This window comes from Oncorhynchus masou, chromosome 18 (genome assembly GCF_036934945.1).
Source record: "Oncorhynchus masou masou isolate Uvic2021 chromosome 18, UVic_Omas_1.1, whole genome shotgun sequence".
NCBI lineage: Eukaryota > Metazoa > Chordata > Actinopteri > Salmoniformes > Salmonidae > Oncorhynchus > Oncorhynchus masou.
Window position 1 is genome coordinate 6,498,721 of NC_088229.1, and position 24,832 is coordinate 6,523,552.

Genomic DNA, 24,832 nt, shown 5'->3' on the forward strand with positions numbered 1-24,832 from the left:
ACTATACACTAGATACCACCCAGAGAGACTATACACTAGATACCACCCAGAGAGACTATACACTAGATACCACCCACAGAGACTATACACTACATACCACCCAGAGATATACACTAGATACCACCCAGAGAGACAATACACTAGATACCACCCAGAGAGACAATACACTAGATACCACCCACAGAGACTATACACTAGATACCACCCAGAGATATACACTAGATACTTCCCAGAGAGACAATACACTAGATACCACCCAGAGAGACTATACACTAGATACCACCCAGAGAGACAATACACTAGATACCACCCACAGAGACTATACACTAGATACCACCCACAGAGACTATACACTAGATACCACCCAGAGATATACACTAGATACCACCCAGAGAGACTATACACTAGATACCACCCAGAGAGACAATACACTAGATACCACCCAGAGAGACTATACACTAGATACCACCCAGAGACTATACACAAGATACCACCCAGAGATACTATACACTAGATACCACCCAGAGAGACTATACACTAGATACCACCCAGAGAGACTATACACTAGATACCACCCAGAGAGACTATACACTAGATACCACCCAGAGAGACTATACACTAGATACCACCCAGAGAGACTATACACCAGATACCACCCAGAGAGACTATACACTAGATACCACCCAGAGAGACTATACACTAGATACCACCCAGAGATATACACTAGATACCACCCAGAGAGACTATACACTAGATACCACCCAGAGAGACTATACACTAGATACCACCCAGAGAGACTATACATTAGATACCACCCAGAGAGACTATACACTAGATACCACCCAGAGACTATACACTAGATATCACCCAGAGACTAAACACTAGATACCACCCAGAGAAACTATACACTAGATACCACCCAGAGAGACTATACACGAGATACCACCCAGGGACTATACACTAGATACCACCCAGAGAGACTATACACTAGATACCACCCAGAGATATACACTAGATACCACCCAGAGAGACAATACACTAGATACCACCCAGAGAGACTATACACTAGATACCACCCAGAGAGACTATACACTAGATACCACCCAGAGAGACTATACACTAGATACCACCCAGAGATATACACTAGATACCACCCAGAGAGACAATACACTAGATACCACCCAGAGAGACTATACACTAGATACCACCCAGAGAGACTATACACTAGATACCACCCAGAGAGACAATACACTAGATACCACCCAGAGAGACTATACACTAGATACCACCCAGAGAGACTATACACTAGATACCACCCAGAGAGACTATACACTAGATACCACCCAGAGAGACTATACACTAGACACCACCCAGAGACTATACACTAGATACCACCCAGAGAGACTATACACTAGATACCACCCAGAGAGACTATACACTAGATACCACCCAGAGAGACTATACACTAGATACCACCCAGAGACTATACACTAGATACCACCCAGAGACTATACACTAGATACCACCCAGAGAGAATATACACTAGATACCACCCAGAGAGATACCACCCAGAGAGACTATACACTAGATACCACCCAGAGACTATACACTAGATACCACCCAGAGAGACTATACACTAGATACCACCCAGAGACTATACTCTAGATACCACCCAGAGAGACTATACACTAGATACCACCCAGAGACTATACACTAGATACCACCCAGAGAGACTATACACTAGATACCACCCAGAGAGACTATACTCTAGATACCACCCAGAGAGACAATACACTAGATACCACCCAGAGATACTATACACTAGATACCACCCAGAGAGACTATACACTAGATAACTACACACAGTAACTATACACTAACAGAGACATATATACTGTATATATACTAGATAACTACACACAGAGATATACACTAGATATATACACTAGATACCACCCAGAGATATACACTAGATACCACCCAGAGAGACAATACACTAGATACCACCCAGAGATATACACTAGATACCACCCAGAGAGACAATACACTAGATACCACCCAGAGAGACTATACACTAGATACCACCCAGAGAGACTATACACTAGATACCACCCAGAGAGACTATACACTAGATACCACCCACAGAGACTATACACTACATACCACCCAGAGATATACACTAGATACCACCCAGAGAGACAATACACTAGATACCACCCAGAGAGACAATACACTAGATACCACCCACAGAGACTATACACTAGATACCACCCAGAGATATACACTAGATACTTCCCAGAGAGACAATACACTAGATACCACCCAGAGAGACTATACACAAGAAACCACCCAGAGAGACAATACACTAGATACCACCCACAGAGACTATACTCTAGATACCACCCAGAGATACTATACACTAGATACCACCCAGAGATATACACTAGATACCACCCAGAGAGACTATACACTAGATACCACCCAGAGAGACAATACACTAGATACCACCCAGAGAGACTATACACTAGATACCACCCAGAGACTATACACAAGATACCACCCAGAGATACTATACACTAGATACCACCCAGAGAGACTATACACTAGATACCACCCAGAGAGACTATACACTAGATACCACCCAGAGAGACTATACACTAGATACCACCCAGAGAGACTATACACTAGATACCACCCAGAGAGACTATACACCAGATACCACCCAGAGAGACTATACACTAGATACCACCCACAGAGACTATACACTAGATACCACCCAGAGATATACACTAGATACCACCCAGAGAGACTATACACTAGATACCACCCAGAGAGACTATACACTAGATACCACCCAGAGAGACTATACACTAGATACCACCCAGAGAGACTATACACTAGATACCACCCAGAGACTATACACTAGATATCCACCCAGAGACTAAACACTAGATACCACCCAGAGAAACTATACACTAGATACCACCCAGAGAGACTATACACTAGATACCACCCAGAGAGACTATACACTAGATACCACCCAGAGAGACTATACACTAGATACCACCCAGAGATATACACTAGATACCACCCAGAGAGACAATACACTAGATACCACCCAGAGAGACTATACACTAGATACCACCCAGAGAGACTATACACTAGATACCACCCAGAGAGACTATACACTAGATACCACCCAGAGATATACACTAGATACCACCCAGAGAGACTATACACTAGATACCACCCAGAGAGACTATACACTAGATACCACCCAGAGAGACTATACACTAGATACCACCCAGAGAGACTATACACTAGATACCACCCACAGAGACTATACACTAGATACCACCCAGAGAGACTATACACTAGATACCACCCAGAGAGACTATACACTAGATACCACCCAGAGAGACTATACACTAGACACCACCCAGAGACTATACACTAGATACCACCCAGAGAGACTATACACTAGATACCACCCAGAGAGACTATACTCTAGATACCACCCAGAGAGACTATACACTAGACACCACCCAGAGACTATACACTAGATACCACCCAGAGAGACTATACACTAGATACCACCCAGAGAGACTATACACTAGACACCACCCAGAGACTATACACTAGATACCACCCAGAGAGACTATACACTAGATACCACCCAGAGAGACTATACTCTAGATACCACCCAGAGAGACTATACACTAGACACCACCCAGAGACTATACACTAGATACCACCCAGAGAGACTATACACTAGATACCACCCAGAGAGACTATACTCTAGATACCACCCAGAGAGACAATACACTAGATACCACCCAGAGATACTATACACTAGATACCACCCAGAGAGACTATACACTAGATAACTACACACAGTAATATACACTAACTACACACATATATACTGTATATATACTAGATAACTACACACAGAGATATACACTAGATATATACACTAGATAACTACACACAGAGATATACACTAGATATATACACTAGATAACTACACACAAAGATATACACTAGATAACTGTGTGGCTCAGTCAGAGAGCATACACTTGAACGCCAAGCTTCAGTGAGTTCGATAAACCGCTAACCACCCATATGTAAAACTAGATAACCCCACCGAGATATTTGGACAAAAGCGTCTGCTAAATGGGATATATTATATTATTATTATAACTACACACAGATATATACACTGGATAACTACACACAGAGATAAACACTAGATAACTACACACAGAGATAAACACTAGATAACTGTACACAGAGATAAACACTAGATAACTACACACAGAGATATAACTAACTACACACTGAGATATACACTAGATAACTACACACAGAGATAAACACTAGATAACTACACACTGAGATAAACACTAGATAACTACACACAGAGATAAACACTAGATAACTACACACAGAGATAAACACTAGATAACTACACACTGATATATACACTAGATAAGTACACACAGAGATAAACACTAGATAACTACACACAGAGATATACACTAGATAACTACACACAGAGATAAACTCTAGATAACTGCACACAAAGATAAACACTAGATAACTACACACAGAGATAAACACTAGATAACTACACACAGAGATAAACACTAGATAACTACACACAGAGATAAACACTAGATAACTACACACAGAGATAAACACTAGATAACTACACACAGAGATAAACACTAGATAACTACACACAGAGATAAACACTAGATAACTACACACAGAGATATAACTAACTACACACAGAGATAAACACTAGATAACTACACACAGAGATAAACACTAGATAACTACACACAGAGATAAACACTAGATAACTACACACAGAGATAAACACTAGATAACTACACACAGAGATATAACTAACTACACACTGAGATATACACTAGATAACTACACACAGAGATAAACACTAGATAACTACACACTGAGATATACACTAGATAACTACACACAGAGATAAACACTAGATAACTACACACTGAGATAAACACTAGATAACTACACACTGATATATACACTAGATAAGTACACACAGAGATAAACACTAGATAACTACACACAGAGATAAACACTAGATAACTACACACAGAGATAAACACTAGATAACTACACACAGAGATAAACACTAGATAACTACACACAGAGATAAACACTAGATAACTACACACAGAGATATAACTAACTACACACTGATATATACACTAGATAACTACACACAGAGATCAACACTAGATAACTACACACTGAGATGTACACTAGATAACTACCCACAGAGATAAACACTAGATAACTACACACTGAGATAAACACTAGATAACTACACACAGAGATAAACACTAGATAACTACACACAGAGATAAACACTAGATAACTACACACAGAGATAAACACTAGATAACTACACACAGAGATAAACACTAGATAACTACACACAGAGATAAACACTAGATAACTACACACAGAGATAAACACTAGATAACTACACACAGAGATATAACTAACTACACACTGGGATATACACTAGATAACTACACACAGAGATAAACACTTGATAACTACACACTGAGATAAACACTAGATAACTACACACTGAGATAAACACTAGATAACTACACACAGAGATAAACACTAGATAACTACACACAGAGATATAACTAACTACACACTGAGATATACACTAGATAACTACACACAGAGATAAACACTAGATAACTACACACAGAGATAAACACTAGATAACTACACACAGAGATAAACACTAGATAACTACACACTGAGATAAACACTAGATAACTACACACAGAGATAAACACTAGATAACTACACACAGAGATAAACACTAGATAACTACACACAGAGATATACACTAGATAACTACACACAGAGATAAACACTTGATAACTACACACTGAGATAAACACTAGATAACTACACACATAGATAAACACTAGATAACTACACACAGAGATATAACTAACTACACACTGGGATATACACTAGATAACTACACACTGAGATAAACACTAGATAACTACACACTGAGATATACACTAGATAACTACACACAGAGATAAACACTAGATAACTACACACTGAGATATACACCAGATAACTTTATACACTGTCAGGCATGCTCATACTCCCCAGCCCCACAAACAAACACAAACACACTTGTTCGTTGTGTAATGACCCCAGTGTGCCCTCTCCTCCGCCAGCATGTCGGTGCTCAGGCGCGGGGTGCCAAGGTGGTAGGTGTGATACGCTGACGGGGCAGTGCCAGTGTCACCAAGGCTTCCAGGGCTACTCATGTGACCAGTGTGCTCCAGGCTACTTCGACTACCCCCTCTGCCGACGTGAGTATCTGCCCACACATTGTTACCCACTGTGCCAAAGTGACTGTCTGTCTGCCAAACCATTGGCTCCAAAAAACATTGTCTGCTAAATGTCTGTCTCTTCAGAAAGCTGACACAACAGACAGGACCATGGATATACAGCTCAATACTGATATACAGCTCAATACTGATATACAGCTCAATACTGATATACAGTTCAATACTGATATACAGCTCAATACTGATATACAGCTCAATACTGATATACAGCTCAATACTGATATACAGCTCAATACTGATATACAGCTCAATACTGATATACAGCTCAATACTGATATACAGCTCAATACTGATATACAGCTCAATACTGACAGGACCATACTGATATACAGCTCAATACTGATATACAGCTCAATACTGACACACAACACACAGGACCATGAATATACAGCTCAATACTGATATACAGCTCAATACTGACCATGGAATACTGATATACAGCTCAATACTGACACAACACACAGAACCATGATATACAGCTCATATACAGCTCAATACTGATATACAGCTCAATACTGATGTACAGTTCAATACTGATATACAGCTCAATACTGATATACAGCTCAATACTGATATACAGCTCAATACTGACAGGACTCAATATGGATATACAGCTCAATACTGATATACAGCTCAATACTGATATACAGCTCAATACTGACACACAACACAGGACCATGGATATACAGCTCAATACTGATATACAGCTCAATACTGATGTACAGTTCAATACTGATATACAGCTCAATACTGATATACAGCTCAATACTGATATACAGCTCAATACTCAGCTCAATACTGATATACAGCTCAATACTGATCAAATCAAAATCAAATCAAATTTATTTATATAGCCCTTCACATCAGCTGATATCTCAAAGTGCTGTACAGAAACCCAGCCTAAAACCCCAAACAGCAAGCAATGCAGGTGTGAAGACGGTGGCTAGGAAAAACTCCTAAAAGCCAAAACCTAGGAAGAAACCTACTGAGGAACCAGGCTATATGGGGTGGCCAGTCCTCTTCTGGCTGTGCCGGGTAGAGATTATAACAGAACATGGCCAAGATGTTCAAATGTTCATAAATGACCAGCATGGTCGAATAATAATAAGGCAGAACAGTTGAAACTGGAGCAGCAGCACGGCCAGGTGGACTGGGGACAGCAAGGAGTCATCATGTCAAGTAGTCCTGGGGCATGGTCCTAGGGCCACGGTTCAGTTGAAACTGGAGCAGCAGCACGGCCAGGTGGACTGGGGACAGCAAGGAGTCATCATGTCAGGTAGTCCTGGGGCATGGTCCTAGGGCTCAGGTCCTCCGAGAGAGAAGGAGAGAATTAGATAACGCACACTTAGATTCACACAGGACACCCGAATTGGACAGGAGAAGTACTCAGATATAACAAACTGACCCCAGCCCCCCGACACATAAACTACTGCAGCATAAATACTGAAGGCTGAGACAGGAGGGGTCAGGAGACACTGTGGCCCCACCCGAGGACACCCCACGGACAGGGCCAAACAGGAAGGATATAACCCCACCCACTATGCCAAAGCACAGCCCCCACACCACTGGAGGGATATCTTCAACCACCAACTTACCATCCTGAGACAAAGCTGAGTATAGCCCTAAAGATCTCCGCCACGGCACAACCCAAGGGGGCTGCCACACAAAGACAGGATGACCACATCAGTGAATCAACCCACTCAGGTGACGCACCCCCTCAGGGACGGCATGAGAGAGCCCCAGCAAGCCAGTGACTCAGCCCCTGTAATAGGGTTAGAGGCAGAGAATCCCAGTGGAAAGAGGGGAACCGGCCAGGCAGAGACAGCAAGGGTGGTTCGTTGCTCCAGAGCCTTTCCGTTCACCTTCCCACTCCTGGGCCAGACTACACTCAATCATATGACCCACTGAAGAGATGAGTCTTCAGTAAAGACTTAAAGGTTGAGACCGAGTTTGCGTCTCTGACATGGGTAGGCAGACCGTTCCATAAAAATGGAGCTCTATAGGAGAAAGCCCTGCCTCCAGCTGTTTGCTTAGAAATTCTAGGGACAATTAGGAGGCCTGCGTCTTGTGACCGTAGCGTACGTGTAGGTATGTACGGCAGGACCAAATCAGAGAGATAGGTAGGAGCAAGCCCATGCAATGCTTTGTAGGTTAGCAGTAAAACCTTGAAATCAGCCCTTGCTTTGACAGGAAGCCAGTGTAGGGAGGCTAGCACTGGAGTAATATGATCAAATTTTTTGGTTCTAGTCAGGATTCTACAGCATATTTAGCACTAACTGAAGTTTATTTAGTGCTTTATCCGGGTAGCCGGAAACACTAGAGCATTGCAGTAGTCTAACCTAGAAGTGACAAAAGCATGGATTAATTTTTCTGCATCATTTTTGGACAGAAAGTTTCTGATTTTTGCAATGTTACGTAGATGGAAAAAGCTGTCCTTGAAATGGTCTTGATATGTTCTTCAAAAGAGAGATCAGGGTCCAGAGTAACACCTGAGGTCCTTCACAGTTTTATTTGAGATGACTGTACAACCATTAAGATTAATTGTCAGATTCAACAGAAGATCTCTTTGTTTCTTGGGACCTAGAACAAGCATCTCTGTTTTATCCGAGTTTAAAACAGAAAGTTTGCTGCCATCCACTTCCTTATGTCTGAAACACATGCTTCTAGCGAGGGCAATTTTGGGGCTTCACCATGTTTCATTGAAATGTACAGCTGTGTATCATCCGCATAGCAGTGAAAGTTAACATTATGTTTTCGAATAACATCCCCAAGAGGTAAAATATATAGTGAAAACAACAGCGGTCCTAAAACGGAACCTTGAGGAACACCGAAATTTACAGTTGATTTGTCAGAGGACAAACCATCCACAGAGACAAACTGATATCTTTCCGACAGATAAGATCTAAACCAGGCCAGAACTTGACCGTGTAGACCAATTTGGGTTTCCAATCTCTCCAAAAGAATGTGGTGATCGATGGTATCAAAAGCAGCACTAAGGTCTAGGAGCAGAGGACAGATGCAGAGCCTCGGTCCGATGCCATTAAAATGTCATTTACCACCTTCACAAGTGCCGTCTCAGTGCTATGATGGGGTCTAAAACCAGACTGAAGCATTTCATATACATTGTTTGTCTTCAGGAAGGCAGTGAGTTGCTGAGCAACAGCCTTTTCTAAGATTTTTGAGAGGAATGGAAGATTCGATATAGGCCGATAGTTTTTTATATTTTCTGGGTCAAGGTTTGGCTTTTCAAGAGAGGCTTTATTACTGCCACTTTTAGTGAGTTTGGTACACATCCGGTGGATAGAGAGCCGTTTATTATGTTCAACATAGGAGGGCCAAGCACAGGAAGCAGCTCTTTCAGTAGTTTAGTTGGAATAGGGTCCAGTAAGCAGCTTGAAGGTTTAGAGGCCATGATTATTTTCATCATTGTGTCAAGAGATATAGTACTAAAACACTTGAGCGTCTCTCTTGATCCTAGGTCCCGCAGAGTTGTGCAGACTCAGGACAACTGAGCTTTGAAGGAATGTTTAAAGGAGGAGTCTGTAATTTGCTTTCTAATAATCATAATTTTTCCTCAAAGAAGTTCATGAATTTATCACTGCTAAAGTGAAAGTCATCCTCTCTTGGGGAATGCTGCTTTAGTTAGCTTTGCGAAACCGTATCAAAAGGAATTTTGGATTGTTCTTATTGTCCTCAATTAAGTTAGAAAAATAGGATGATCGAGCAGCAGTAAGGGCTCTTCGGTACTGCACGGTACTGTCTTTCCAAGCTAGACGGAAGACTTCCAGTTTGGTGTGGCGCCATTTCCGTTCCAATTTTCTGGAAGCTTGCTTCAGAGCTCGGGTATTTTCTGTGTACCAGGGAGCTAGTTACAGCTCAATACTGATATACAGCTCAATACTGACACACAACACACAGGACCATGGATATACAGCTCAATACTGATATATAGCTCAATACTGACATACAGCTCAATACTTACAACACACAGGACCATGGATATACAGCTCAATACTGACACAACAGACAGGACCATGGATATACAGCTCAATACTGACATACAGCTCAATACTGATATACAGCTCAATACTGATATACAGCTCAATACTGATATACAGCTCAATACTGATATACAGCTCAATACTGACATACAGCTCAATACTTACAACACACAGGACCATGGATATACAGCTCAATACTGACACAACAGACAGGACCATGGATATACAGCTCAATACTGATATACAGCTCAATACTGATATACAGCTCAATACTGATATACAGCTCAATACTGATATACAGCTCAATACTGACACACAACACACAGGACCATGGATATACAGCTCAATACTGATATATAGCTCAATACTGACATACAGCTCAATACTTACAACACACAGGACCATGGATATACAGCTCAATACTGACACAACAGACAGGACCATGGATATACAGCTCAATACTGACATACAGCTCAATACTGATATACAGTCAATACTGATATACAGCTCAATACTGATATACAGCTCAATACTGACACACAACACAGGACCATGGATATACAGCTCAATACTGATATATAGCTCAATACTGACATACAGCTCAATACTTACAACACACAGGACCATGGATATACAGCTCAATACTGACACAACAGACAGGACCATGGATATACAGCTCAATACTGACATACAGCTCAATACTGATATACAGCTCAATACTGATATACAGCTCAATACTGATATACAGCTCAATACTGATATACAGCTCAATACTGACATACAGCTCAATACTTACAACACACAGGACCATGGATATACAGCTCAATACTGACACAACAGACAGGACCATGGATATACAGCTCAATACTGATATACAGCTCAATACTGATATACAGTTCAATACTGATATACAGCTCAATACTGATATACAGCTCAATACTGATATACAGCTCAATACTGATATACAGCTCAATACTGACACACAACACACAGGACCATGGATATACAGCTCAATACTGATATACAGCTCAATACTGATGTACAGTTCAATACTGATATACAGCTCAATACTGCCACACAACACATAGGACCATGGATATACAGCTCAATACTGATATACAGCTCAATACTGATATACAGCTCAATACTGACTCAGGACCGCTTGTCTGTTGAGTGAATTGTTTCTGGAATGAATTCTGTTTTGGAATTACAATAAAAGTTCATAAATGTTGTCACACAAACTCTGTTGGTCTTTCCCCTCCGTCAGTGTGTGGCTGTAGCAGCGTGGGTTCCCTCCCAGAGGGCTGTGATTGGTCTGGACGCTGTGTGTGTCGTCCGGAGTTCCAGGGACCGCGATGTGAGCAGTGTAGATCAGGCTTCCACTCCTACCCCAACTGCCAAGGTACTGACCGTTGACAGGACCACACGCCACGCTCATCAACTACACACACCACACCTACACACACCGAAACTACACACCTGTTCAACTACACACACCAAAACTACACACACCACACCTACACACACCGCATCTACACACACCCCAACTACACACACCCCAACTACACACCAGACACCCCAACTACACACCTGACATCACAACTTCACACACCAGACACCACAACTACACACACCAGACACCACAACTACACATACCAGAAACCACAACTACACACAACAGACACCCCAACTACACACACCCCAACTACACACACCAAACACCCCAACTACACAAACCAGACAGCCCAACTACACACACACCAACTACACACACCAGAAACCACAACTACACACACCAGACACCCCAACTACACACACCCCAAATACACACACCAAACACCCCAACTACACACATGCCAACTACACACACCACAAACCCCAACTACACACACCAAACACCCCAACTACACAAACCAGACAGCCCAACTACACACACCCCAACTACACACACCAGAAACCACAACTACACACACCAGACACCCCAACTACACACACCCCAAATACACACACCAAACACCCCAACTACACACACGCCAACTACACACACCACACACCCCAACTACACACACCAAACACCCCAACTACACAAACCAGACAGCCCAACTACACACACCCCAACTACACACACCAGAAACCACAACTACACACACCAGACACCCCAACTACACACACCCCAAATACACACACCAGACACCACAACTACACACACGCCAACTACACACACCACACACCCCAACTACACACACCAGACACCACAACTACACACACCAGACACCACAACTACACCCCAACTACACACACCCCAACTACACACACCACAACTACACACACCACAACTACACACACCAGACACCACAACTACACACACCAGACACCCCAATAAAACACACCACACATCAATCATGTTGTAGAGGTGTCTGAACTCTATCAAAACAGTTTGGTGATGTTTGAGACTCCATGACAGTCGTAGACAAATCGCCTCTTAAACAACTCATTATTATTTGTCGACTGCTCAGTTGGTGATTAGCGACAGAGCAGAACACGGCCACTATCTAATGTTGTCACTTCCTGTCTACCCAGTGTGCACCTGTGATCCTCGCACCTCCCTGGGCTCTAGCTGCAGTGTGTCGGGCCACTGCCACTGCAGACCCAACTACAGCGGCACCGCTTGTGACCAGTGTGCTCCTGGTTTCCACGGCTTCCCCAGCTGCACGCGTAAGTTGTCCGAGTTCAGACGACATCTCAAAGACTGATTGGTTGTTAAAATCAGATTGCTTCAATATCTAAAACTAATGTCTAAATATGTCCAAGGTACTTTGTTAAAAGATGGGCGGCCGTCTGCGTTGTTATGTATTTATTACCCTGTCTAATCTGTCCTGTTGTTATGTGTTTATTACCCTGTCTAATCTGTCCAGTTGTTATGTGTTTATTACCCTGTCTAATCTGTCCTGTTGTTATGTTATTACCCTGTCTAATCTGTCATGTTGTTATGTGTTTATTGCCCTGTCTAATCTGTCCTGTTGTTATGTTATTACCCTGTCTAATCTGTCATGTTGTTATGTGTTTATTACCCTGTCTAATCTGTCCTGTTGTTATGTGTTTATTACCCTGTCTAATCTGTCCTGTTGTTATGTGTTTATTACCCTGTCTAATCTGTCCTGTTGTTATGTGTTTATTACCCTGTCTAATCTGTCCTGCTGTTATGTGTTTATTACCCTGTCTAATCTGTCCTGTTGTTATGTGTTTATTACCCTGTCTAATCTGTCATGTTGTTATGTGTTTATTACCCTGTCTAATCTGTCCTGTTGTTATGTGTTTATTACCCTGTCTAATCTGTCCTGTTGTTATGTGTTTATTACCCTGTCTAATCTGTCCTGTTGTTATGTTATTACCCTGTCTAATCTGTCCTGTTGTTATGTGTTTATTACCCTGTCTAATCTGTCCTGTTGTTATGTGTTTATTACCCTGTCTAATCTGTCCTGTTGTTATGTGTTTATTACCCTGTCTAATATGTCCTGTTGTTATGTGTTTATTACCCTGTCTAATCTGTCCTGTTGTTATGTGTTTATTACCCTGTCTAATCTGTCATGTTGTTATGTGTTTATTACCCTGTCTAATCTGTCCTGTTGTTATGTGTTTATTACCCTGTCTAATATGTCCTGTTGTTATGTGTTTATTACCCTGTCTAATATGTCCTGTTGTTATGTGTTTATTACCCTGTCTAATATGTCCTGTTGTTATGTGTTTATTACCCTGTCTAATCTGTCATGTTGTTATGTGTTTATTACCCTGTCTAATCTGTCCTGTTGTTATGTGTTTATTACCCTGTCTAATCTGTCCTGTTGTTATGTGTTTATTACCCTGTCTAATCTGTCCTGTTGTTATGTGTTTATTACCCTGTCTAATCTGTCCTGTTGTTATGTGTTTATTACCCTGTCTAATCTGTCCTGTTGTTATGTGTTTATTACCCTGTCTAATCTGTCATGTTGTTATGTGTTTATTACCCTGTCTAATCTGTCCTGTTGTTATGTGTTTATTACCCTGTCTAATCTGTCATGTTGTTATGTGTTTATTACCCTGTCTAATCTGTCCTGTTGTTATGTGTTTATTGCCCTGTCTAATCTGTCCTGTTGTTATGTATTTATTACCCTGTCTAATCTGTCATGTTGTTATGTGTTTATTACCCTGTCTAATCTGTCCTGTTGTTATGTATTTATTACCCTGTCTAATCTGTCATGTTGTTATGTATTTATTACCCTGTCTAATCTGTCATGTTGTTATGTGTTTATTACCCTGTCTAATCTGTCCTGTTGTTATGTGTTTATTACCCTGTCTAATCTGTCCTGTTGTTATGTATTTATTACCCTGTCTAATCTGTCCTGTTGTTATGTGTTTATTACCCTGTCTAATCTGTCATGTTATGTGTTTATTACCCTGTCTAATCTGTCCTGTTGTTATGTGTTTATTACCCTGTCTAATCTGTCCTGTTGTTATGTATTTATTACCCTGTCTAATCTGTCATGTTGTTATGTGTTTATTACCCTGTCTAATCTGTCCTGTTGTTATGTGTTTATTACCCTGTCTAATCTGTCATGTTATGTGTTTATTACCCTGTCTAATCTGTCCTGTTGTTATGTTATTACCCTGTCTAATCTGTCATGTTGTTATGTGTTTAGTGCCCTGTCTAATCTGTCATGTTGTTATGTGTTTAGTGCCCTGTCTAATCTGTCCTGTTATGTGTTTATTACCCTGTCTAATCTGTCCTGTTGTTATGTGTTTATTACCCTGTCTAATCTGTCACTAAATTCAAGTCTGAATCCAGCTAAATGCTAGCTGTCTAACTCCTCCTCTCTCTCCTGTCTCCCCAGCTACTATGCTAATGTGTTAATATCTCTCTCTTCCCTCAGCTTGTCAGTGCTCAGCTGAGGGCTCCAGGTTCAGTAGCTGTGACCAGGTGAGTGGTCAGTGTACCTGTCTACCCAACGTCGTGGGACAGAGGTGTGACACCTGCAGCTCCGGAACCTACGGATTCCCTCTTTGCCAAGGTAGGTGACCTCCTATGGATTTGGTCATTCAATCAATCAATGAATCAATCAATAGAGCTTTATCATCCCTCAATGACAATTTAATTCACTCCCTTTGCTCATATAATACACACATACTGTACATTAAATATCCATCTCGATTTCGATCTCAACCTTTGTATAGCCTCCACATTGACTCGGTACCAGTACCCCTGTATATAGCCTCCACATTGACTCTGTACTGGTACCCCTGTATATAGCCTCCACATTGACTCTGTACTGGTACCCCTGTATATAGCCTCCACGTTGACTCTGTACCGGTACCCCCTGTATATAGCCTCCACATTGACTCTGTACCGGTACCCCCTGTATATAGCCTCCACACTGACTCTCTACCGGTACCCCCTGTATATAGCCTCCACATTGACTCTGTACCCGGTACCCCCTGTATATAGCCTCCACATTGACTCTGTACCGGTACCCCTGTATATAGCCTCCACATTGACTCTCTACCGGTACCCCTGTATATAGCCTCCACATTGACTCTGTACCGGTACCCCTGTTTATAGTCTCCACATTGACTCTGTACCGGTACCCCCTGTATATAGCCTCCATATTGACTCTGTACCAGTACCCCTGTATATAACCTCCACATTGACTCTGTACCGGTACCCCCTGTATATAGCCTCCACATTGACTCTGTACCGGTACCCCCTGTATATAGCCTCCACATTGACTCTGTACCGGTACTCCCTGTATATAGCTTCCACATTGATTCTGTACCGGTACCCCCTGTATATAGCCTCCACACTGACTCTGTACCGGTACCCCCTGTATATAGCCTCCACATTGATTCTGTACCGGTACCCCCTGTATATAGCCTCCACACTGACTCTGTACCGGTACCCCTGTATATAGCCTCCACACTGACTCAGTACCAGTACCCCCTGTATATAGCCTCCACATTGACTCTGTACCGGTACCCCCTGTATATAGCCTCCACATTGACACTGTACCGGTACCCCCTGTATATAGCCTCCGCATTGACTCTGTACCAGTACCCCCTGTATATAGCCTCCATATTGACTCTGTACCGGTACCCCCTGTATATAGCCTCCACATTGACTCTGTACCGTAATACCCTGTATATAGCCTCCACATTGACTCTGTACCGTAATACCCTGTATCTAGCCTCCACATTGACTCTGTACTGGTACTCCCTGTATATAGCCTCCACATTGACTCTGTACCGGTACCCCTGTATATAGTCTCCACATTGACTCTGTACCGGTACTCCTGTATATAGCTTCCACATTGATTCTGTACCGGTACCCCCTGTATATAGCCTCCACATTGATTCTGTACCGGTACCCCCTGTATATAGCCTCCACACTGACTCAGTACCAGTACCCCCTGTTTATAGCCTCCACATTGACTCTGTACCGGTACTCCCTGTATATAGCTTCCACATTGATTCTGTACCGGTACCCCCTGTATATAGTCTCCACATTGACTCTGTACCGGTACCCCCTGTATATAGCCTCCACATTGACTTTGTACCAGTACCCCCTGTATATAGTCTCCACATTGACTCTGTACCTGTACCCCCTGTATATAGCCTCCACATTGACTCTGTACCGGTACACCCTGTATATAGCCTCCACATTGACTCTGTACCGGTACCCCCTGTATATAGCCTCCACATTGACTCTGTGTACCCCCTGTATATAGCCTCCACATTGACTCTGTACCGGTACTCCCTGTATATAGCCTCCACATTGACTCTGTACCGCAGTTTCCCCTGTATATAGCCTCCACATTGACTCTGTACCGGTACCCCCTGTATATAGCCTCCACATTGACTCTGTACCGGTACTCCCTGTATATAGACTCCACATTGACTCTCTACCGGTACCCCCTGTTTATAGCTTCCACATTGACTCTGTACCGGTACCCCCTGTATATAGCCTCCACATTGACTTTGTACCAGTACCCCCTGTATATAGCCTCCACATTGACTCTGTACCGGTACCCCCTGTATATAGCCTCCACACTGACTCTGTACCAGTACCCCCTGTATATAGCCTCCACATTGACTCTGTACTGGTACCCCCTGTATATAGCCTCCACATTGACTCTGTACCAGTACCCCTTGTATATAGCCTCCACATTGACTCTGTACCAGTACCCCCTGTATATAGCCTCCACATTGACTCTGTACTGGTACCCCTGTATATAGCCTCCACACTGACTCAGTACCAGTACCCCCTGTATATAGTCTCCACATTGACTCTGTACCGTTACCCCCTGTATATAGCCTCCACATTGACTCTGTACCAGTACCCCCTGTATATAGTCTCCACATTGACTCTGTACCGGTACCCCCTGTATATAGCCTCCACATTGACTCTGTACCAGTACCCCCTGTATATAGCCTCCACATTGACTCTGTACCGGTACCCCCCTGTATATAGCCTCCACATTGACTCTGTACTGGTGCCCCCTGTATATAGTCTCCACATTGACTCTGTACCAGTACCCCCTGTATATAGCCTTGTTAGTCTATTGTTATTTTTTATTTTTTTTAAACTTTAGTTCATTTAGTAAATATTTTTTTAAACTCTATTTTCTTCCAACAGCACTGTTAGTTAAGGGCTTGTAAGGAAGCATTTCACTGTAAGGTTGTTGTTGTATTCGGCGCACGTGACAAATACAATTTGATTTGATTTGTATCTCCCAGTCCATTGTCCATCTGTAAGGAAACATAAATAATGACTATTTTACTAAGCTATTTGTTTCCTGTATTTTACTAAGCTATTTGTTTCCTGTATTTTACTAAGCTATTTGTTTCCTGTATTTTACTAAGCTATTTGTTTCCTGTATTTTACTAAGCTATTTGTTTCCTGTATTTTACTAAAGTATTTGTTTCCTGTATTTTACTAAGCTATTTGTTTCCTGTATTTTACTAAGCTATTTGTTTCCTGTATTTTACTAAAGTATTTGTTTCCTGTATTTTACTAAAGTATTTGTTTCCTGTATTTTACTAAAGTATTTGTTTCCTGTATTTTACTAAGCTATTTGTTTCCTGTATTTTACTAAGCTATTTGTTTCCTGTATTTTACTAAAGTATTTGTTTCCTGTATTTTACTAAAGTATTTGTTTCCTGTATTTTACTAAGCTATTTGTTTCCTGTATTTTACTAAGCTATTTGTTTCCTGTATTTTACTAAAGTATTTGTTTCCTGTATTTTACTAAAGTATTTGTTTCCTGTATTTTACTAAAGTATTTGTTTCCTGTATTTTACTAAAGTATTTGTTTCCTGTATTTTACTAAAGTATTTGTTTCCTGTATTTTACTAAAGTATTTGTTTCCTGTATTTTACTAAGCTATTTGTTTCCTGTATTTTACTAAGCTATTTGTTTCCTGTATTTTACTAATCTATTTGTTTCCTGTATTTTACTAAGCTATTTGTTTCCTGTATTTTACTAAAGTATTTGTTTCCTGTATTTTACTAAGCTATTTGTTTCCTGTATTTTACTAAGCTATTTGTTTCCTGTATTTTACTAAGCTATTTGTTTCCTGTATTTTACTAAGCTATTTGTTTCCTCCTGTGCTCTGCAGCTGACACATGTAACCCAGCCGGTTCTGTACAGAACGAGGTCCTGCCAACCGTTGGCTCCTGTGAGTGTCTTCTCTATGTGGAGGGAGTGGCCTGTGACAGGTGTAAACCTCTGTTCTGGAACCTGTCACCTGACACCGTCTATGGATGCTCCAGTAAGACACAACTTTTCCCTTCAGGGATGGGCAACTCCAGTCCTCGAGTGCCTGATTTGGTGTCACACTGTTTCTCCATCCCTAGCAAACACAGCTGATTCATCAAATTGCATTCTAAACTAAAGATCATGATTAGGTGATTATTGGAGTCAGGTGTGTTAGTTGGGTGCTGGGTGCTGGGGGCAAAACTGTGACACCAATCAGGCCCTTCGAGGACTGGAATTGCCCGCCCCTGCTTTAAATGTCATCAAAAGGAGGCATTGTATTGGTTATTGTGAGGTTTATATTCCTATGACAGCCCAGTAGTGAAATGAATGTTCCGTGTGTGCCTCCTTCTCTCAGACTGTGAATGCAACGTTGAAGGGACAATGGGTGGCGTGGCAGAGTGTGCTCAGGTGAAAGTGGGCTTGTTATAAACAACATGGACGTACAGTACTTTAGCTAATAATATGGTTTAGCAGTAAAGATGGGGTTTTCTCAGTGATTCAAGACATAGCAAATAACATTGGCTAGCACTACTAGTGTAAAAAAATAATAATTATAATAATAATAATAATAATAATACAAAAAAAAAAATTATAATAATTATAACAATAATAACAATAATAATAATAAAACAATTATAAAACATGATTATAATTATAGAAATAATAATAAAATAATTTAAAAAATATTAATTATAAAAAATAATAAAATAATTTAACAAATAATAATTATAATACTTATAAAATAATTATAATAATAATAATAAAATTATTATAATTATAGAAATAATAATAAAATAATTTAACAAATAATAATTCTAAAATAATAATAAAAAAATAATAATTATAATAATAATAAAATAATTGAACAACATCTCTTCTCTGTTTCTGTGTTTCAGAGTAACGGCCAGTGTCCCTGTAAGCCCAATGCGTGCGGTGGCACCTGCTCTGTGTGTAAAGATGGATTCTTCAACCTGCAGAGTGACAACTTCTTCGGCTGTCAAGGTAAGCCTCATGGAACCAGTCGGCACCAGTAGGAACCAGTCGGAACCAGTCGGAACCAGTAGGAACCAGTCGGAACCAGTCGGAACCAGTAGGAACCAGTCAGAACCAGTAGGAACCAGTCGGAACCAGTAGGAACCAGTCGGAACCAGTCAGAACCAGTAGGAACCCGTCAGAACCAGTCGGAACCAGTAGGAACCAGTCAGAACCAGTAGGAACCAGTAGGAATCACCAACCCAACATCTTAACCATTAGATCAAGAGGACATCCTCTTGGTTCCAGAGCAACAGTTGGGTTTTTACATGTCTCAAGAAAGGCTACTTCCGTACTACAGTATATCATGATCTCTAGATGTGTTGGTGTGTGTGTTGCAGGTTGTACTGCAGTATGTCATGATCTCTAGATGTGTTGGTGTGTGTGTTGCAGGTTGTACTGCAGTATATCATGATCTCTAGATGTGTTGGTGTGTGTGTTGCAGGTTGTACTGCAGTATATCATGACCTCTAGATGTGTTGGTGTGTGTGTTGCAGGTTGTACTGCAGTATATCATGATCTCTAGATGTGTTGGTGTGTGTTGCAGGTTGTACTGCAGTATATCATGATCTCTAGATGTGTTGGTGTGTGTGTTGCAGGTTGTACTGCAGTATATCATGACCTCTAGATGTGTTGGTGTGTGTTTGTAGGTTGTACTGCAGTATATCATGATCTCTAGATGTGTTGGTGTGTGTGTTGCAGGTTGTACTGCAGTATATCATGATCTCTAGATGTGTTGGTGTGTGTGTTGCAGGTTGTACTGCAGTATATCATGATCTCTAGATGTGTTGGTGTGTGTGTTGCAGGTTGTACTGCAGTATGTCATGATCTCTAGATGTGTTGGTGTGTGTGTTGCAGGTTGTACTGCAGTATATCATGATCTCTAGATGTGTTGGTGTGTGTGTTGCAGGTTGTACTGCAGTATATCATGATCTCTAGATGTGTTGGTGTGTGTGTTGCAGGTTGTACTGCAGTATATCATGATCTCTAGATGTGTTGGTGTGTGTGTTGCAGGTTGTACTGCAGTATGTCATGATCTCTAGATGTGTTGGTGTGTGTGTTGCAGGTTGTACTGCAGTATGTCATGATCTCTAGATGTGTTGGTGTGTGTGTTGCAGGTTGTACTGCAGTATGGCATGATCTCTAGATGTGTTGGTGTGTGTGTTGCAGGTTGTACTGCAGTATGTCATGATCTCTAGATGTGTTGGTGTGTGTGTTGCAGGTTGTACTGCAGTATGTCATGATCTCTAGATGTGTTGGTGTGTGTGTTGCAGGTTGTACTGCAGTATGTCATGATCTCTAGATGTGTTGGTGTGTGTGTTGCAGGTTGTACTGCAGTATATCATGATCTCTAGATGTGTTGGTGTGTGTGTTGCAGGTTGTACTGCAGTATATCATGATCTCTAGATGTGTTGGTGTGTGTGTTGCAGGTTGTACTGCAGTGTGTCATGATCTCTAGATGTGTTGGTGTGTGTGTTGCAGGTTGTACTGCAGTATGTCATGATCTCTAGATGTGTTGGTGTGTGTGTTGCAGGTTGTACTGCAGTATGTCATGATCTCTAGATGTGTTGGTGTGTGTGTTGCAGGTTGTACTGCAGTATGTCATGATCTCTAGATGTGTTGGTGTGTGTGTTGCAGGTTGTACTGCAGTATGTCATGATCTCTAGATGTGTTGGTGTGTGTGTTGCAGGTTGTACTGCAGTATGTCAGGTCCTCTAGATGTGTTGGTGTGTGTGTTGCAGGTTGTACAGCAGTATACCAGGTCCTCTAGATGTGTTGGTGTGTGTTGCAGGTTGTACTGCAGTATATCATGATCTCTAGATGTGTTGGTGTGTGTGTTGCAGGTTGTACTGCAGTATGTCATGATCTCTAGATGTGTTGGTGTGTGTGTTGCAGGTTGTACTGCAGTATGTCATGCTCTCTAGATGTGTTGGTGTGTGTGTTGCAGGTTGTCAGTGCGACATTGGAGGATCAGCGGGACAGTCCTGTGGGGAGAGGAACGGGAGATGTCGCTGCAGACCCAACGTGGAGGGACCCAAGTGTAACAGGTGACTGAAAAATAGGTGTAAAAACATTCACTTTGCATCACACAAACAAACTAAAAGATGTTCCCAAACACTTTTCTTCCAGATGGCTGTTTTAACTCAACTCCTTGAGAAACAACACACAGTATCAAGTATCCAGTTTCCAGCTGAGGACAGAATCTTATTTTAAAGACCGGATTATTAAAACCAGTGTTCCTTCCTCCTTCATCCCAGGCCTCGTCCAGACCACTACTTTCCAGACCTGCACCACCTGAAGTTTGAGATAGAGGAGGGTACCATGCAGGACGGGCGGCCGGTGCGTTTCGGCTATAACCCCGCGGAATTTGAAAGGTTCAGCTGGAAAGGGTACGCTCAGATGTCCCTAATACAGGTTAGTCTTCTCTAACCGAGACACGTACTCTATAGTAATAGATAGTGTGTATATATAGCCTAAAATACACTCGGTGGCCAGTTTATTAGGTACACCACTCTGTTCACGAAAATGGTTCGCTCCTACAGACAGTAAGTCACGTGGGTCAAACTAGTGACCTAAGCGACTGAGTGTGGTATGATCGTCGGTGCCAGGCATACCGGGTCCAGTATCGTAGAAACAGCCGGCCTCCTGGGGAACGAGATCACCAACAATGGACAATTAAAGGTGGAAAAACATGGCCCGGTCTGATGAATCCCACTTCCTGTTGCGTCATGCTGATGGCAGAGTCAGGGTTTGATCCATGGACCCATCCTGCCTGGTGTCAACGGTACAGGCTGATGGCAGAGTCAGGGTTCGATCCATGGACCCATCCTGCCTGGTGTCAACGGTACAGGCTGGTGGCAGAGTCAGGGTTCGATCCATGGACCCATCCTGCCTGGTGTCAACGGTACAGGCTGGTGGCAGAGTCAGGGTTCGATCCATGGCCCCCATCCTGCCTGGTGTCAACGGTACAGGCTGGTGGCAGAGTCAGGCTGTTTCGATCCATGGACCCATCCTGCCTGGTGTCAACGGTACAGGCTGGTGGCAGAGTCAGGGTTCGATCCATGGACCCATCCTGCCTGGTGTCAACGGTACAGGCTGGTGGCAGAGTCAGGCAGGGTTCGATCCATGGACCCATCCTGCCTGGTGTCAACGGTACAGGCTGGTGGCAGAGTCAGGGTTCGATCCATGGACCCATCCTGCCTGGTGTCAATGGTACAGGCTGGTGGCAGAGTCAGGGTTCGATCCATGGACCCATCCTGCCTGGTGTCAACGGTACAGGCTGATGGCAGAGTCAGGGTTGGACCCATCCTGATCCATGGACCCATCCTGCCTGGTGTCAACGGTACAGGCTGGTGGCAGAGTCAGGGTTCGATCCATGGACCCATCCTGCCTGGTGTCAACGGTACAGGCTGGTGGCAGAGTCAGGGTTCGATCCATGGACCCATCCTGCCTGGTGTCAACGGTACAGGCTGGTGGCAGAGTCAGGGTTCGATCCATGGACCCATCCTGCCTGGTGTCAACGGTACAGGCTGGTGGCAGAGTCAGGGTTCGATCCATGGACCCATCCTGCCTGGTGTCAACGGTACAGGCTGGTGGCAGAGTCAGGGTTCGATCCATGGACCCATCCTGCCTGGTGTCAACGGTACAGGCTGGTGGCAGAGTCAGGGTTCGATCCATGGACCCATCCTGCCTGGTGTCAACGGTACAGGCTGGTGGCAGAGTCAGGGTTCGATCCATGGACCCATCCTGCCTGGTGTCAACGGTACAGGCTGGTGGCAGAGTCAGGGTTCGATCCATGGACCCATCCTGCCTGGTGTCAACGGTACGGCTGGTGGTGTAATGGTGTGGAGAATGTTTCCCTGGCACACGTTAGGTCCCTTGATACCAATCGAGCACCGTTTTAATGTTTCCTTACAACTTGTAGAATCCCATGCCCCAAAGAATTCAGGCTATTCTGGAGGCAAAGAGGGGTCTGACCCATTACTATATGTACCTAATAAACTGTCCTCTGAGTGTACAGTATAGCTCTATACTCGACCCACACACTGTACTAGATATATGTGTATAGGACTCTGTCCTTCTATTGCCTTAGGTCTCACTCTGGGCTTGCAGCTATTGTATGTTAACAAATTATGTTTTTTTTATGTAGTTGTATAAACAATAGCAGTAACTTAATTCCTAAAGGGATGAATCTAGTCCTTGCTATATAAATCCTTGGTATTATCTTAGTCCTTACTATATAAATCCTTGATATTATCATAATGGATCCGTGTTATATTGAAGTCTAAGATAATGAAATGTCTATACAAGATGTATTATCATTGTTGGCCGAGAATTCATTCTAACGCTGCATGTGCAAACCATAACGTATTCTCCTCTGTGAAGAAGATCCAATATGTCTATGGTTTATCTATAGTATCCCAGCTTGCTTTATGCTTGAGTGAATGATGGCTGAAGCTAGCGTGTTTGGTTTGAGGGTCTACTAGTGTGTTTTATTGAGTGGGTGGGTGAGTGGCAAGATGAGTGGCAGGGATGAGTGGTGGGTGTGGGTGGTGGGTGTGGGTGGC

General features: G+C 42.5%; 1 protein-coding gene across 1 annotated transcript in view; it reads left to right on the forward strand.

Annotated features, from left to right (window-relative positions):
- LOC135504687 (laminin subunit alpha-5-like) overlaps window positions 1–24,832 on the forward strand; it is a 198,640-nt gene that overhangs the window by 124,052 nt on the left and 49,756 nt on the right. The window contains 9 exon segments of the mRNA XM_064923477.1: window positions 6,270–6,407; window positions 11,715–11,849; window positions 13,028–13,162; window positions 15,355–15,492; window positions 19,093–19,245; window positions 19,588–19,640; window positions 20,129–20,234; window positions 22,213–22,312; window positions 22,523–22,679. Coding sequence (XP_064779549.1) covers window positions 6,270–6,407; window positions 11,715–11,849; window positions 13,028–13,162; window positions 15,355–15,492; window positions 19,093–19,245; window positions 19,588–19,640; window positions 20,129–20,234; window positions 22,213–22,312; window positions 22,523–22,679 — 1,115 coding nt within the window.